At 32.0% G+C, this 19,528-nt stretch overlaps 1 protein-coding gene across 1 annotated transcript; it reads left to right on the forward strand.

Annotated features, from left to right (window-relative positions):
• The first annotated feature begins 403 nt into the window (after nucleotides 1-403).
• On the forward strand, nucleotides 404-19,051 carry LOC111907129 (AT-hook motif nuclear-localized protein 1). Its single transcript, XM_023902922.3, has 5 exons — nucleotides 404-789; nucleotides 3,976-4,043; nucleotides 4,139-4,276; nucleotides 17,996-18,151; nucleotides 18,694-19,051. Exons 1-5 carry the CDS (start codon nucleotides 417-419, stop codon nucleotides 18,811-18,813), a joined length of 855 nt encoding a protein of 284 aa, XP_023758690.1. The 5' UTR covers nucleotides 404-416; the 3' UTR covers nucleotides 18,814-19,051.
• Nucleotides 19,052-19,528: the final 477 nt, after the last annotated feature.

Below are 19,528 nucleotides of genomic sequence, written 5' to 3' on the forward strand. Positions count from 1 at the left end.
TACATATTAAAAGTGAAATTTTAATTTAATAAAATGAAAAATATAATAAAATGACAAGTGGAAAATCAAAAATTTAAAAATTTTAGAAAATGTTATGTGTTTAAATGAAACAGTTGGAAAAACTTTGATTTATTATAGTAAACTAGTACATATATTGTATTTAGTTTTTATTAAAAATAAATAGAAAATCTAAAAAAAATAAATACAAATTAAAAGCAACGAAAAGTTATATGAGATCTATTGCATTAGATTATGTTTGACTTATAAATAAAATAAAATAAAAATCTAACAATTTATAAAATCTCGAAAATAACTTTTTTTGGACATATCTCTCCTCATTAAAGCACTGCTTCGTTATATATACTCGAATACAACATCCTTATATTCAACTCTTTGTAATGAAACAAGGATTGCAAATGGAGGCCACTAAGATCAATGGTTCTGATAATTCAAAAGGAAACAACTCTGGAAATGATTCTCCATTGAGTTCTGGTGGAATCAAAGATTATAGTGGAGGATCAGAATTGGTAATTCATGTTAGCAGTGGTGATGTTGGTGCTACTAGAAATGTGGTTAGTGCTCCAGTTGTGAGAAAGAAGAGAGGGAGGCCAAGAAAAGATAAGTCTAATGAGAAGTTAAGAAGGCCATTTGTATCACCACCGACACTGCATGCTAAGAATTTACGACCACGGCCGACGATCAATCTGGTGCCTTCTGATTGTGTCGCTTGCAGAGGAGGAAGAATGCAGCCACCTGTTTCCGTTCATCCACCTTTTGTCAATTCATTGTGTAAGTTCGAAGTAATCTTTTCCAATCTATTTTTATTTACTCATATCATTTCTCCTTCCGAGGAAGTTTTAGTACACGTAATCACCAATTTTTGAGAAATTATCACACACCTTTTGTTCAAGATATATTATAAATATATAGTGAGAATATGAGGATCTTTAAATCATGAGTATATAATTCAGATGTTTTCTGTGGAGAAATTATTTACATTTCGGGAAATATTTATTTACATTTCACGAATATATATACCATTTTGCGAAATAAATAGCACAATTAAAAGTTTTTGTCATGATGAGCATTTATCAGTAAATTTCACAAATAACAAAATCTCATGTATCCGTCATTCCTGGTTGGTAAACCTATTATTCATCACCATCGTATCGATCTTACCAACACCGACCATGTCGGTGTTGGTAAGATCGATACGATAACATTATGGAGTTGGCTAAAAAGACCCTATTTTATAATATACACATCTTAATTTAATTTTAAAATATTTTTATTGGTTTAAATTGCATTGTTTTCTGAAAAAAGTTGATTATAAGTAGTTAATTATAGATTGACTTTTTAAAAAGTGATCAATGGGGTGTCCAAGAGGTGTCTTATTAGCAACACCTTTTGAAAGCCTTGTGCGGAAATTAAATTAAGGCACCATAATTTTTTGTATAAAATATTAGTAGGTAATTTTGCTACCTCTAATCTCAAAACTTAAATTTGCTAAAAAAACATCTACTAAATTCATTACCATAACATTATGTCTACAATCATTAGTAATAAGTTGTAACTGTTATAAGCAATTTAAAAAAAAAAAACAAAACAAAACAAAAAATGAAAAGCTAAAAAGTCAACGAATTATTAATTTCTAAATATCGGCTTTCGATAAGTTATAGAAGCAAATTCATCTATTACGGTTTCATAATTAATATTATCAATAAATTCTTTCTCAATAGAAATTAAAATCAAAGCGTTTAATCTCTTTTGAGACATGGTCCAGTTCAAATAAACTTTTAAAAGCTTTTGTTTTACAAAATTTATTTTTGCGGATGTAAGTTTAATAGGAATAATGCTAGATAACAACTTAGACAAGTGTTTATCACTTTTAAGAAATTTAATATTTTATTAGTTGTATTATTTTCGATTGGTAAATCTTTTTGTAACAATTTTAGTTTGTTGGATAAATCATCAGCATCGACGTTTTAGATATGACTATTTTGCAACCTCTTTCCAAGATTTTTACAACATTCGTATAACTTACTAGTATTTTGTGACTTCTAACTTTTTTGTTGTAAATGAAAAACCAAAAATGTCTTCGTATTATTTGTATTGCTCAAACATTCACTCCGATGAAACTAATAGTTCGTCAACTATATATACAAAATTTTAAATCATGAATGACTCTTGATGTAAACGTTTATCTACCGGTTCAGATGACCCAACTTCACACTCGTCAAAATGTCTTTTTTTTTAAATGTTATTTTATTATTTTCCTCAACAAACATCTGATGATTTCTTAAATTAAAGGTTATAGCTCTAGCACAATCCAAAGCCTTTTCAAACACATTCTATCCGTAGTCTTTAAAAAAACTCAATAAGTGTTTTCACGTTAATAAATGTCTCATCAACACATATAGTCTCCAATTAAAGTTGTTTGTTCAAGTTATTTACATTAGTCAATATATATATATATATATATATATATATATATATATATATATATATATATATATATATATATATATATATATATATATATATAATTATATCAATCATAAAGTAAAATATGTCAAGTTGATATTATATATACTGTGTTAGACAAGTAGCTTCACTTTTGATCTTTATATAAGTATCTTCGTAAACAAGTTTATACAAAGTTTATGTTTATTTCTAAAGCTTTCAATCATACTTTCCACCTTGTAGTTGACAAATATTTTAAAGTAAGACTTTGTTGGGGGCAAAGTGCATTTTAGAATTTATGATTAGAATTTGATTTTTTGTTTTAATTTTTTTTTGGAGGTAAAGAGTATTTTATAAAATATGAAATTGTTTGTTAGAATTTATATTAGAAACATATTTTTATTTTTCATTGGATATAGAAATTTTCCTTAAAGTGGTGATTAATTTTAAAATTTATGAGTAGATTTTGATCTTTTGATACTCTTTGATTCTTTTTTATAATTAAAATGATTTCAAGATTGCAAAAAAATATTCATTATATATATACATAACCAACACTACTAATTTTATTTAAGATGAAACACAAAAATGTATTTTACAAAATTACAAAAATGTTTTTTACAAATTTAATAATAACGTACACACAAAACTGTCTTTTACAAATGTTACATTATATATATATATATATATATATATATATATATATATATATATATATATATATATATATATATATATATATATATATATAAAACGGATACAACCAATTTTATTTAATCATAACACACAAAAATGTCTTTTACAAAATTACAAACACTATAACTATAAACTTATCGTATAATTCGGAGGACCATTAAAATCGGAGGCTCCATGTGACCGCACCGTCTGCACACTCAGGGCCATATTGTCACACCGATCATCTAAAAAACATATATTTGTTCGGACTTAGCATATACAAAAATGGGTGTTCCATATTTTTTGAGTCATTTATCAAGTTATTTTAATATTATCAGTTATTTTTTATTTATTTTGATAGTTTCCTTTGGCGTTTAAGGTTTCTATGGTTTTAGACGTACTATAAATAAAAGATTTGTCATCAAATTTATAATGTTTCTTAAGGATTTATAAAAATTAAGACTATAGTTTCAAGAGTAAGGACTGCTCTTATTGTTCTTCATGTTCATCTAATCGGTCATTATATTATGTGTCATACACCATCAATTGGCACCAAAGCTCATCTGCTCGGCCATGGAAGACCTTTTGTAGCTACAAACATTTGGAACGCACGACATGACGATGAGTTATTTTTATTATAGATTCCCAAACTAAATACAACTGTTTAGTGTTGTAACACCTCCTACTTTAGTTATTGTTGTGAATATCAATTAAAAAGTGTATTCACTAACCTGTAGGTGGAAAACATTCAGTAAATATCAATTCATATTTTTGTAAGTTAGCTATATCATTTTTCATTTGATTTAGTTAAATGTATAATTGTTAATTTTGTTGTAGGTGAAACGAATTCATACACAACCGGAATGGACTTTAAGGCACATGTGATAGAGGTTTCTCCTGGAGAGGTAGCTATTTGCAAAAGCTCTTATGTTTGAACCTTAATTAAATATTTTGTGTAATTGTTAATCAATGATTGTTTTTTTATCATTAAACTCTGTAGGATGTAACTAGAAAAATACTTGCTCTTTTTCAAACCGGTCCAAGATGCATCTCCATTTTATCAGCAAATGGTACCATTTATAATGTCATGCTTCGTCAGCCAGGTTGTGGTTCAAGTGATGTTTTGCTGAAATATGAGGTATTTAAATACTCGTATTCATACAATTTCTTGCTGCATATCAATCTGATTTATTCTGCTTATAAAATTATTACATATCATGAAACCAGAGATTGGGATATGAAGCTTAACTAACACAATCTAATAAAAAATTTGGATTAAAATGTGGATGGAAAAGGCGTTTACTTTCACACGCTTTTGCTCTCTTAATTAAAGAAAAGTGTCTTTCTTATATTGTGTAAATCATGATTGATGCTTGTAGTCTTTGCCATGTGGTAAGCCATATCGGCATGAAAGTAATAATAAATATTTGAAATAAAAAGAAATGAAAAAAAAAAAAAAGATAAATATATGTATATATTATTCGATATCTACATTTAAAAAAAAAAAAAAAAAAAAAAAAAAAAAAAAAAAAAAAACCGTTTAGTGGTGATTTTCTTTATATACAAACGAGAATTGTTTGCAAAAGTCTATAAACGATATTTATAAGTTTGTAAACACAACCTTTTATATTTGCTAGAGTAATTTTCCATTTGATTATTCATGTAGTCGTAATTACTATATATTATGCCCAATCCTTTAAGGCTATAGTAAACTAGTCAAGCATCGTATATGTTAGTATATCTTACTTCTGTGCGATATGGTCTTGTCAACATCCATATATGTTGGAAAATTCATTAGGGTTCCTTTGAAGAGTTAATATAAGGCTCCACTTATATCTTACACACCCTTTCACTTAACATATCCCTTTTTATCCTCAATCCTTCTCGAGCATCTGTCTTTGAAGGGGAGTATTAGTTTATCTCATATCAATACGACACGGTCCAATAAATGTTCATATGTTAGAGTCCCGCTCTCCTCACAAGGGAATTTTTTAGAGAGATAATCTTGCACTCCACATATATCTTACAATGTCTTAATTAGAGTCAATGTTTGTACCCCTATGATTCATCACATCATTGTTAGTTCTCATTGGCCTCTATCTCTAAGAAAAGTGTTAGTACCCCTATGTTTGTACCTCTATGTAGCACCCCTAGGTTTGGGGTTTCCAAAGGGGCAACGCCCCTTTGGTGGGGTCTAGAGGCAATGCCCTAGAGGGTCCAGGGGGCATAGCCCCTAACTGGGGTCCCGCTATTTACATAATGGAAAAATCGAATTCTCGAGGGAGATTACGGTAATATTGACTAAAATCGTCGGTTTTGGAAACCAATGGTTTCCTCATTAATTCTGGATTCCCTTGACTTGTTTTCAAAGAAACTCGTGATGGTCAACCCTAATTTGAAACCATACATCTCGTTTGCTATATAAATGAGTCTCATCTTGAGGAGAAACGATCATTCTTTTAGCTCTCGTTTATTCATAGAAAATTTGAATCTTCTAGCAATTTGGCTTACGTTTTTTGTGCCTGGATTCGTAAGTGTCTCCTTGGGATTATCCTAGACTGTGTTTCTTGTAACCCAAGCATATGATAGAATATCAGTTTCGAAAAGTGTTTACACAATCCAAGGGGTATCCAGATCTCAACATAAACCCTACCAAAATTTCTAACTATATATATATATATATATATATATATATATATATATATATATATATATATCCAGATCTCCACATTTTCGGTTCTGTCAGTCAAAAGTGAAACTTTTATTAGTTATAAACGATGTCCGATGCTTGCTATCTTTCCCATGTGTCAATCAAGCATTTTATCCTCTTGATGCATACTTATTTTTTTCTTTCATCATTGGGAAATGAAAAGCCATCGGTACGATAAAAGATAGATAACTATAGGTCCATTAATCGAATGAGTTATAAGCAATGATAAGACATATGGGAAATCATGCTTAACAATTTTCATTCTGATTTAAGTATAAAAGAAACCAAGTGAATATACGATGGTCTAACTAAGGCCATCTGCAATGCTTGTCACAAACAACCCAACCATGAAGACTATCACGAAGCACGAACTGGTTGTGGTGTACTAATGACGAGCACGAACAGAGAGAGAAAGAAGAAGCGGGTTAGCTAAGAGAGGCAACGTCTGTGGTCCTCCGTCTTCCCCACCACGACCACGAAGGTCCGGACCGGTGTACACGGACAACGCTCGTGACCACGTAGACCATGAGCCATTTACTTTCCGGTATATCAGACGGCCTAAAAGTTATTGATTTATTCAAAGTAAGGTGATGTAATGAATTAAAAAGGTATTTAGAAATTGGTATAAATTTTAAGGCTAAGTTGTGAACATGATATGTGTCTATACTAAATTTACATTTTTTGGTCTATAGAAACATAACTTAGACCAACTACGAGCATCTACTTCCCCATTTCAATGAATTATTATTAAAGCATTGGTACAATTATAAGACCACGAGTTGTCTAACACTTAGGAAAGAAAAAAACATTTTAGTAAATAAAATTAATAAATTTTATAAGAATTATTTTCAAACAATGTTTTTAAAAATGTGAATACTTCATTACATTTTACAATACAAAGTAGAAAATCAAACCATTATCATAGTTCCATCCTATGCTATCAATAGCGCGCTACAGCGGTGCTATAGCATTTTGCGGTGTTTACTAAACCGCTATTTTGAAATAGCATTTACGAATAGCGGTGACGGTATTAGCGGCGCTATTGACCGCTATTTACCGTGAATCTCATCAGTGCTATAGCGACGTTACGCTCGCTTTTATAATTTCGTACATATTGTGCTACTTTGACAAAGAAAAAAACATTTGTGTGTTATTTTAGTATTAAATCTTTATTTTTTTTAAATTAGTCCACTAAATATTTTGTCTTAATAAGTCCAAATAATAAATATAATTAATTATAAACTATAAAGCAACAAATGACAACTTCTCTTTCACATCTGTTTCATTATATAGAAACCACGAACGACTTGAACTGTGATTACATTTTGACATTTTTTAGTTTTTATATTACTATATTAGAATATTATATATATAGATTATGTTATGTTTTTATATGATTTTTTATGATATTAATTATATATAGTATTAATAATCTAATATATAAATTTTGTATAAATATATAATATAAATTATACATATTATTATAAAACCGCTATACCACCGCGATTTCAAATAGCGGTATGTGACCGCTATTGAAATCTTGACTGCGATAACTGCTTAGGTTCCATTATAGAGTATTCAACTAGCCATGGTAGGTACTAAATCGGGCTATTCGAGAAAAAAAAGTTTAAGTAGTTTTGAAACAAATCTTGATCAAAGCTTGAATTAATATTTCACAGCTGAAGTACATACGAGGGTTTGATGTGTTTTTTAGGATGACTTGTTTTCTTTAAGCCTTGATGGGTGGTTTAAAAAATTGATTTGAATCTTTAAGGTAACTAATAAGGGTTGTATAGTTATTGTAAAAATGATTATGTGAAAACTAATTGGGAGATTATCCCTAATAGGTCATGATTTTTGAATAAGGATATGATATTTCTTTCCAATAGATAATTCGTTGATGAAGGGGTGTAGTTAAAGTGGTGAAGTGAAATTGTATTTTAAGGTGGATAAGAAAGTTGTATTATATTTAGTGGATATATGGGAGTGAATACTATCGTTTTGGAGTGTTATTTGGTTTATACGAAAACGAAAGGGTGCTTAGACACCGTATTAACATTTTTATTAAAAGTTAACTTATAATAAGTTATTTATAATTAGTTTTTCGAAATACAATATAAATTCAACCAATAAATAAATCTTAAAAATCAAATAGAGTGTTTATATGGAAAAATAAAATGTTTTTTAGACAATAATAAACTATTTATCTTGAGGGTTATGGTTCATTAGAATTTAAGCACGAGGTGGTGTTTTGTATGTGTATGTATCTTTTTGCGTTGGGTAATATGGGATGACAATATTTGAAAATAGTTTTTTACTTCTTTCTTAGGTCTTGATTTTTACATTTGAATTCTCGTTAAGAATCTTTGACAATAAATATGCTCTCCTTAATAAACCGTAAGCATGACCAACAATAATTTTATATTAATTACTCTTTGACTTTCTATTTTTTTTTTTGAAAACGACTATCGATTTTATAAAAGGGTCACACCTAGCAAGAAACTAGATGAGCCAGCAAGAAAAAGTACAACAAAAAGATTACATGAGAGAAAAAAAAAGAACAGGAAACATAGAAATACACCGCATTATAAATGAGCAAATGGAGACACGATTCAATCACACCACCGAGTATTCCTCATTGATCCCCTATATTTTAACCAATAGAGAACCAATGCTTGTATGTCATCCATAACCTAAGTCGGACTCGTGATTGAAGATCCTCTCATTCCGGGTTTTCCATATACTCCAGATCATGCCATAACATATCATCGTAAGTGCTCTCCGCTTCTTCATACCCTAGCTCCAATTGGCTACAATGTGTAAAAGTGTATCTAAGTTATCGATACCTCCCGGATTGATACCACACCAATTCATTATCCAATTGCGCACAATAACTGCAAACTCACACTTATGGTCTGCAGATTTAACACCATTCAGACAATACCCACAATTTATTGAGGGTATTTGAACACCTCTAACTTCTAATGCCTGATGGGATTCTGCCCCATTTGGCCCGCCAAACGAAACACAGTACCTTGAGTGAGACTTCTTTCAACCATTCAACTCTAGGTCTCGGTAAGGTGGGGGTAAATTCATCCAATTTTTTTTCGGAAATCCTCCACGGTATATCTTTGATACTCTACTTTTGATTTTTCAATAATAACTTGAGCTTTGAATTACGTCCTCTATTTATGATCTTCCATGTCTATTTTGCTTATTTAATGTATAAAAGTTGAACCATTCCCATGTAAAATAGATATTTTGAATTTATACAAATGCTATAATTTATTTCATACAAAACAAAGTGCTTAGGAATTCCAAAATTATGCATAATCCTTATAGGTCTTGAATTTTTTTTTTTTTTTGGAAAACGACGAATAGAATAACAACCCACATCAAGGAGATGCGAATAAAATTACAAACACTGCAGAGAAAATAAAAATGAAAGAAGAACCATAAGAAAATTACAAACAAAGGAAATGATATAAATTTCAAACTCTCTGATCCATTTTTTTAATGATCCTCTATGCTTGCACCATATGAATTTTATTGTTTTTATTCTTTCCATTGTGGTTGTCAGGAGTACTAAGAGTTTTTTTTTTAAAATCATTTTGTTTCTATCTGTCCATATGTACCATAAAACTCCACTTAATATCACATTTAACATTCTTCTTTTAAATTTACACTTAGACCATCTTCAAATGAAATGAAGACGAGCACATTTAACATTCTTCTTTTAAATTTACACGTGGTAGTTGGAATTGTGCCCCCCCCCCCCCCCCCTATTTCTTTCTTAATGTCACTATAGATGGTATTCTTGCAAGCTTTGCTCTCCAAATGAAGCATAGGAGCTTAAAGGGGATCATCTTACCTCAGTCAAATGGTCCATCATTGACGACATGGCCCGCCAGTTCTAATCGTTCATGTAATAGACACTCCATAAACTTGTCCTTTTCTCACGAAATCAGAAACCCAATAGCAGTCAATTGAATTCCACGAAACTATTTCCTTGGGATCAATGTTAAAATTCGTCAAACAATTACGTGTTTTTATTATGTTTTCCACACACCGATGTTGGATCTGTTAGCAAAAACAGACCAACGTCCCTCATCTAAAGTATGGATACATCGAATGACTTTTGTCCACAAAGAGGAGTCATCAGTTCTCAAACGCCACATCCATTTAGCCAACAAAAAAAATATTCAGGGCTTTAATAGACCCAAGCCCGATGCCTCCCACCTTTTTTGACGCTACAATCTTATCCTATTTAACCTAACTGATACTTTTTTGTTATACTCTCTACACCAAATGAATTTCCTTCTGTTTTTTTCGAGAATATCAATTACACCGTTTGGAACTACAAATATGGACATAAAGAATGTAGGGAGATTACCAAGCACCGCTTTTAAAAGTGTTACTCTACCGCCAAAACTCAATGATTTCACTTTCAATGAAGATAACTTGGAATGAAACTTTTCAATAACTGGCCTCTATGTATTTTTTTATTCATATTCTCACCCATGGGAATACCAAGGTAAGTGAATGGGATCGATGATGGTTCACATCAAAGAGGGACAGACCAAGTCGATATTTCCATGGAGGATGCACCCACTCTAAACACTTTCGACTTTTTGAAGTTCACTTTCAACCGAGGCGAGATATGAAAGCATCATAAGATCCTTGCCAAATTAGCGATGTTTCGCCTCGACCATTCTCGTATGAACAATGCATCATCTGCATAAAATAAGTGGGACAAACACATGTTAGAATTTGGAAATTTTATCCCGTCAAACATGTCTTTTTCCACTACTGTCTTTATAGCCAAATTTAGTCCTTCTATCGCAATTATGAAGAGAAAGGGGGATAGTGGGTCGCCCTGCCTAACCCCTTTTGACATTGGAAATTCCTTTGTTGGACTCTCGTTAATGATCAACGATGCTCTTCCAGACTCTAAACAATTACAAATCCAAAGTCGCCATCTCACCCCGAATTTCATTTGATCCATGATTGATTCAAGGAATGCCCAATTCACCGAATCAAAGGCTTTGTTAAAACTTGCTTTGAACAAGAGCAGCTTTCTGCTTATAGCCTTTGCCCGGGAGCAAAGTTCATTAACAATCATTAGGCCCTCAATAATATTTCTTCCTTCAACATAAGCGGATTGTACTTCATCAGTGACGCTTCCGATAACCCTTATAAGTCTAAGAGCAAGCAACTTAGCTATGATTTTATATAGTAATCCTATCAAACTTATTGGTATAAAGTCACCAAAGTGAATCGAATCCTTGGACTTAGCAGCGAGACAAATAAATGAAGAGTTGCATCCCCTCGACAGCTTACCACACCCTTCGAAAAACTTCACCAGCTCCATTAATCGTTTTTTAGTTGTTCCCAATATTTTTTGAAGAACTTGAATGTGAAGTCATCCGGGCCCAGGGACTTGTCCCCACCACATGACCAAACTACATTTTTTTTATTTCCTCCATTGTGAATCCCACTTCAAGGAAACAAGCATCCGATTCCGAGAGCTTGTGAAATCAAGAATTCCGGAATAATGGTCTGTTTGGCCATTTTTCCTTGAATTTCTCTTCAAAGAATTTTTTTGCCTCCTGCTTAATTTCAAACGGATTGGTTGTCTGGATTCCAACAGCCATAATCCTCTGTATATGATTTTTCGTATTTCTATTATTGACATAACCATGGAAGAATCGTGTATTTTCATCTCCTTCCACCTCCCATTTGAGTTTTGATCTTTGTTTTAGGTTTAAAGCAATTGCTCTCGCATGTTCTGCAATCTTAACCCCATACTGATCTTTCCTCCAATTCCATAGATGTTAAGGGCTTGGATTCCACCGTGAATTCAATATCAACCAATCTTTTTTTTTAATGTTTCTATTTCCATATTCTCCTCCTTTACTTATCAGGCTTCCAACATCGAATAGCCATTTTTAGCTGTTTTAATTTATTCAACAAGAACATATCCGGTGTACCATAACCCACGAACTCCGAACACACCTTCTTAATTATCACGTCAAAATCGTCTTTTAGCATCCATGAGTTATGCAACTTGAAATGAGGGGGACCAAAATCATCACAATGAGCTCTTAGAATAATAGGAGAATGGTCCGAGAAGCGATCTAACTTACTTAACTCTGGTCCGAGAAGCGATCTATCCAATGCAAAGCAGTAGGCAAGAGGAAAGGTAGACAGGAAATTCTTACACACCAAGAAGCGATCTAACTTACTTAACTCTGCTCCCTGAGTTTTAAAATATGTGAATCTTTGACCTCCTATCTACAAATTAGTGAATTCTCTATTTCGAATTAATTGATTAAAAGGAGTTGCACTACGATGACAAAATTTTGAGTTTATATGCTCCTCAGGGCGACGAACCACATTGAAATCCCCCATAACAGTCCAATTAGCTGGTCTAGAAAGCTTAATTGTTAACAATTCTTCCTAGACTTTTGATTTCTCACTTACCGATTATGGACCATAGACATTTATAAAGCCAGTAAGTCCATTTATACCAACAAGATTCCCCAAAGTCACAATGTAGTATCTAGTTTTAATAGTCTCTAAACATTCTACTATCACAAATATATATAATACTGCCAGACCTCCCTATGGTGAACACCTGCTCGAAAATGCAGTCAGAATCTCCCCACCAGCTGGCATAGTTGAATGGCAAAAAAGATTTCCCCATTTTTGTTTCTTGGATTCCGATCATACATAACTTGTGTTCGTTTGTAAGCCTACGAACCCACTCAAAATTGTGTTTCTCTCCGAGACCTCTAATATTTAAGGTAATCAAATTCATTGGGGAAGTTGGTTCTCACCTTCATCGCCGAGGACTTCCATAAAGATCGTGTAATCTGCATCAACCTCAAAACCCAACATCCTACCAACTTTCAATAGTGTTTTTGAATTCAAACGAAGCGGATGAGGAGTCCACATCCGAGTCTAGATGAGGGATAGGGGATGGAATTGGGGCTCTATTAAGGTCAAATGAAGGTTGAGGCGTGGGGGGATGCGAGTAGTCAAGGTGTCCATCAACGACTGAATTTGAAATTCTCCTTTTTTTTATGTTGTGCACCTTCAAAATTCACATCCGTCCAACCCAATTGAGTTTCCTCAAAGCCCAGATTGTTTAGAAACGACTCAAAGCAAACGGACCTAACCAGGTTGTTCAAAAGCCCATTAAACATTTCCCCCAGACCCACATTCCTGTTCACCCCACTTTAAGAAGGGAATATCATAATTGTTTCCGCATGCAGCACGACTTTGTTACCATTATTATTATTAACTGTTTCAAACTGCTCCATTGGTTCCCCATGCACATTAATGTCTACGTCCGAATGTTGATGTTCCCCAAGTGTGTCGTTCCCACCCGACCATTTTTCCTCGTTCGTAGCTCCCTCCGCCGGTGATGATGTCACCTATGGTGAACGGACATTGCCTCTAACATCCAAATTCATGTTTTCCACATAGGAATCCTTTACCACTTAAGCATCAGTGGGTCCAATATCACCTTCCTCCAGTTCTTCATTGTTATTCTCCATTGGAATTGTGTCTGACAGATACCCATCCTCATCATCCACTTCGTTATCATCCTCTCCATCCTCCGATGAGGAACTCACATCCGTCGAATAATTTAGTTGCTTAATGGGAGCCCAATCTAGGTCTGGTTCCAAAAAATTTAATTTTATGATTCTTTCGTTGACTTCCACTAGAGGCTCACTAGTTATTATTGATAACGAGGTTGTTAGGATACCAACTTTTTCGTAGGATAGATTTATATTTGATTGATCCACCTCAAAAGGGACCACAACTCTACCAACTGATTCTGCGATTGTCGAGAAGTTTTCCTCAGACCACAGTTCTGGTAGGAGACCTATGATTTTTATCCAAGCAATCCTTTCAGAGTTTGGTGTCATGATATCTCAACTTTCAACTTTAGCAAACCATTCAGTCCACCCATTCATGAATACATTTATGCTAGCTTTGTTCATGAACTTCACTCCAATTCTTAACCCACCAAGGTATTTTATTTTAGAATCGGATCTGTGACAGTTCTTAATTAAAAGGGTATGAGGCCTTTTCAAGATGATCAAAACTGTGAAGTTCTCCTATCAGCATGTGTTTCCCTTTCATCCATACACGGAGTGGGGAGTTATCCAAGATATTGATAGGACCAACTTTCTATTAGGGGGGGGGGGGGGGGGGGAGCTCTAGAATATTTATTTTCCCCCTTACGAACGCCGAGAAGGATCTGTTATCCCTAGCATTAAATCTTGGTACAAGAGGGAGTCTATTTTGATTCTGATTTGTACCGTTTCGTCTATCTGGATTACTAGCAGGTTTTCTTTCAAATCTTGCAATGTTTACTTCTAGTATTCTTCCTCCGAATTTAATTCCTTGAAGGTCTTTCTCCAACTTCTGGTCATTTCCATTCTTCTTGAATCTTATAAATGCAAAAGATTTTTTTTATTAACATCTCTCTTCGTCTCCATGTAAACATCAACAACCTCTCCATGTTTAGAAAGGATGTTCATTAGGTTTTCCTTCCTGGCCACCCCTGGAAGGTTAGTCAAAAACATCGATTTGACTCCGGCGTGGTTCCATCTTGGTCGGTCTCCGTTCCTCCATAACGGTTTCAATCTTCGTCTTCTTGTATCCGTCCATTCTTCGTCACGGCTCATGCTTCTTTCCATTGCAATTATTATAGGTCTTGAATAATCATCAAAATTAGGAGTCCCACTAACTGGTTGACCATCTTGTAGAATTCAGTTTCGAAGTACATCATGATCTTTTCATGTGACTCATCATATGAGTCAAGAAACAAGTTTACACCACACTTATGACATATCTTTGTTATAATCATCTTGCTACTCACTCCTATTTTATAATTTTGAGATGAAAACTCATGTTACTATCATTCATAGAATAATAATAAGCTATAGGAAAATATAATATGTAATATCATGGAAAGGTATATTGCCTCAAACATGCAAGTACCCTCGATTTAATATCTATGTTAGATAAACATCTCAAAGATAAAGTTAGTTTTCTTTAAGCCCAAGTTACATTGTTAAAAAATATTGTTACACTTAAGTGTCATCTTAGCCTAATCATTTAATCATTGTTATCATATTTCACTAAAACTTATTCTATAACATCCCTCTCATATTTGATTTGAAACCACATTTAAAATATCCATTTTAAAATTGGAAAACATCTCAAAGTAATACATAATTTCGAACTTTCACAAATTTATATACCAACAAATAGATTTGTTAATTGTTTAATCAGAATTGATGGTCTAAATTGAATAAGAGATAACAAATAATCTTAACACCCAATGCTACTTCTAAACCCAACCCATCTTGATCAAAGCCTCTCACTAATTCTTTCTTATCCCTTATAGACTAATTACTCGCACACTTTAAAATCCTTTATAAAAATAGTTGCATTATAAACACATTTTGAGTATATTTTATCTACACATCCTTTCCGAACATCCTTATGAAATATATAATTTAATATATCTTAGTTAACCACTCTATTTAAAACACTTTATTAGGAAACACTCACATATTAGACACATCTTAATTACCATTGTTCTCTCAAACTAATAACCATCACGTATTTGAAAATCATATTATTTAAAACAGCATTTTGAATTAAACAACTTTTACACATATAAACAAATAAACTTTTCATAACATGACATTTACAACAAAAACAATATAAACAGAATACAAACACAACACTTAATTATACACTTAGGAAAAACATAACAAGTACAATAACAAAATGAAATGATATAGACTCATTATTTCTCATATTCCAAGCCCTTTTTCCTAATAATCATCATACTCATATAAATGTGGCTTTAATCTCCTTTATGTTTTTCATAGGTTATCACAAATAAATACTCACAATAGCAAAGCCTTATATACCACACAATGACTTATAAGAACCACGTATATTTCTTTTGAGAATGTTCTAGAGTTACAATCTAACCATCCAAATTAAACTCAAAATAAAGTTGAGATCAATGCCTAATCTCAAGTTTATGAGCCAAAGAAATCATATCACCTCTAATCCCATACGAGTAGATACTACATGTATATTATCTCTGTCTCATATTAAGTGATACTTAGGAACACTAGAGTTAAACAGATGACTCCCCAAATGAAGTTAGATAATTTCTTCATTGCCTTCAAATCAGGTAATTCAAGACTTTTCTTTTTTAAGATTTGGGTTTAGGTCATTTTTTGTTACTTAATTTTTGGTTTTGTGCTTATTTGGTCACTTAATTATTTTTAATTTTTAAAAGGTTATCAGACTTTTGACTTTGTGCTCATTTAGTTACTTAATTTTTGGTTTGGTCACATTTAGTCACTTAACTTTTAGATTTGTGCTCATTTGGTCACCTAACTTTTAAACTTTTGCTAATTTAGTCACCAAACTTTTAAAAAAAATTAAAAGTTTAGTGACTAGATGAGCACAATTTTAAAAGTTAGGTGAGTAAATGTGACCAAACCAAAAGTTAAGTAACTAAGCGAGCACAAAGACAAAAGTTTGATGACCTTTTAAAACTTAAAAAGAGTTAAGTGACCAAATGAGCACAAAACCAAAAGTTAAGTGACCAAAAATGACCTAAACCCTTAAGATTTTAGTAGACAACATTTGTCTCTTTAACAAAGAAAATAAATATACACATCACTTTATTTCTTATATTTAACATCTTATCGATATATCAAACAAATAAAGATATACAACTATTATTTTCACAAACACTATATTAGTTTTTGATAATAACGTAATTAACAGCATTCTCTTGTTATGTAAAGAAATATAACAGAATACAATATACATATACACTTCGTAAGTTTAGAATACTTATTTTTTTTATCCGAATTAAGTAAAGAACCACACTTAATTTTTAAATATATGTATATTATCATCACATTAATGTAGCAAAAAAAAAGGAATATGCCATCAATAACAATCATATGCTAAAAATACAATGTCATTATCGTTGATATTGTAAGGTCGCCGCTACACACCATAAAAATGTGGAAAACCAGTTCAAAAGGCCGGTCATCTTATCATATTTGATTCCAACTCACGCAAAATAACTTTCAATGATCTACTAACATATTAGAAACAATGCTTTAAAACATATATAATACCATTAAAATAACTAAACTAAAAGTTACGTACTATTAGAATCCAATGTAAAATTCCAATTCAAATATATCATTCACTTATGATTTCCCTATACTCTTATGAATAATATGAGAAAATGAGGTTCTTGTAAAAACCAAGTGTTTTATTCCTTTTCCAAAGTTCTCTTGGTAATAAAATCTCAATCTAACTTAGATTTATTCAAGAGTCGCCACCATATGAAAGACCACCATTTAGAATGATCTCAAATCACTTTGATAATGTCAATCCCTTTGAATGATTATCACAGGATTTGTAGTGTATTAAATACTAGAACATCTTAACTCTCTTTAACAAATTTAACACTCTAGTTTTGGAAATATCTAAATTAGTCAAAACTAACATCCTAAACAATAAAGGCTCCAAAGATATAAAAAGTGCACTTACAATGCATTTTACATTAAGTTTCACCTTAGAAGGTTTTCATCTTAAATCATTAAAACATATTCAGTACCCCATGAACTCACTCCCCAAAACGAAAAGTACAGATAATCAACTGAACTTTGATATCATGAAAACTAACAAGTGAAAAACATATACAACTAGGGTTTCATATTGTTATCAAAGAGAAGTACAAATAAATAGAAAGGAAATACATAATATATAAACTAGCTAATTAGGGTTTCCTAGCTAAAAGATCCAATTATAAAACTCAATACAAGATAAAGCCTAAAATCTTATTAGGCTAACAATATATATATATATATATATATATATATATATATATATATATATATATATATATATAGAGAGAGAGAGAGAGAGAGAGAGAGAGGTTAATAAATTCTCTCTTATGCCACATGACGTATCTAAAGATAAAAAAATTTATTGGGGTTTAGGTTAATATCACTGACGTTTAGTCGTTTCTATATCACTTGATATAAAAATGAACTAATATTTAGTTTGATGCAGGAACAATATGAAATTCTGCGTTTATCGGGCTCATACACCATTTCTGAAGATGGTAGAATTCAAACAGAAGGTTTTAATGTCTTGCTGGCCTGCTCTGATGGTCATGTAATTGGTGGCACCCTTGCTGGTTCTCTATTGGCTGCTACACCAGTCCAAGTAAGAATTCATTTGAATTTTGCACTAATTAAAACTTACATGACCCTTCAACTGATCTTATTATCGACACTTTATTTCTACATATAATATGTAAGAAGTGTTTATTTACTTTTAATTCCCACTTCAAAATATTTCAATATCAGTTTTTCATATTCTATACGATTCAATTAATTAGTTTTTCATATTCTATACAATTCAATCAATTTTTTTTACAATGTATTGAAAACTTTACAAAGTTTATTACAATATTACAAAACTAACTTAGAATATTTATTTAAGAGATAGAAAACTTTTTTTTTCATTAAAGAGTTTAATGGTCATTGAATTCAAAGTCATTGAATGTCAATATGGCCCCTCATAATGGTAGAGTTTCATCTATCGAATCAAAACTAGAATTTTCAATCCAGTCAACTTTTCCATTAAACTTATGATTGTGGATGCTCTCAAAGTTTAACCATTTAAAAACAATTCAGTTTTACTCTAATGAAGCAAGATAAAACCTATACTTAGCAAATAACTTTTGTCTATACTGAATATGGCAGATGGTTGTAGGAAGCTTTATCCCAAATGATTACAAGAACAAGCCTAAGAAGAAGCATCAATATGGACTTAGAAAGCCCCATTCATATCAATATTTAAATACCGAAGCGTTTACGGAGTAGTATGCATGAAACTTATGCTCCGAGTTTTGATATTGGTTGCCTAATTTCAGTTTAATTTTCTAATTTGAGTCTTGAAAGACAGGCTTAAATTGCAAACTTGGATATTCTAGGTGTTATTTCAAAACTGGTTTTGTTGGTATTGATTGGTCCATAGATTCTCATTTTGCAAACTCCCAACATCATGCAAATGGGAATAATAGTATGGACGAACTTAAATGCTTAATAAGTTTTGTTCTGAGTGGAACTATATATTTTGATTTAGTTTTTTGGTGTTCCATTTTATATCATGCATAATAATTTGAATAATTGAAGCAAGTTTTAAGTTTCTTTTTTTCTTAAAACCGGCAAATATAATATTATATATAAAAAAAATCACTATAGTCTAACAAGTAGCTAGACAAGGGGAACAAAGTAATAGAGTTTTACAAACAGGAAAACAGACAAGAACACCATTCAACCCAAACATATGAGCGCATATATCTCTCCTAAACTTCAACCACGTGAGTACAACAGATTTTATACTATCAACCACCATTTCAGCCGGATTCCTAGATCCATTAAATATTCTGTCACATCTGGACTTCCAAATATAGCAGACTCGTTTATCAGTCCCTTTGCTTCAAGCTCCGTCAATAACACCTATTGATGGTGTGTTCCCAGAATCCTCAATCCTTCCCCTTAGGGAATCCACACGGAAGACACAATCACCGGACAT

Source organism: Lactuca sativa, chromosome 2 (assembly GCF_002870075.4).
Source record: "Lactuca sativa cultivar Salinas chromosome 2, Lsat_Salinas_v11, whole genome shotgun sequence".
Taxonomy (NCBI): Eukaryota; Viridiplantae; Streptophyta; class Magnoliopsida; order Asterales; family Asteraceae; genus Lactuca; species Lactuca sativa.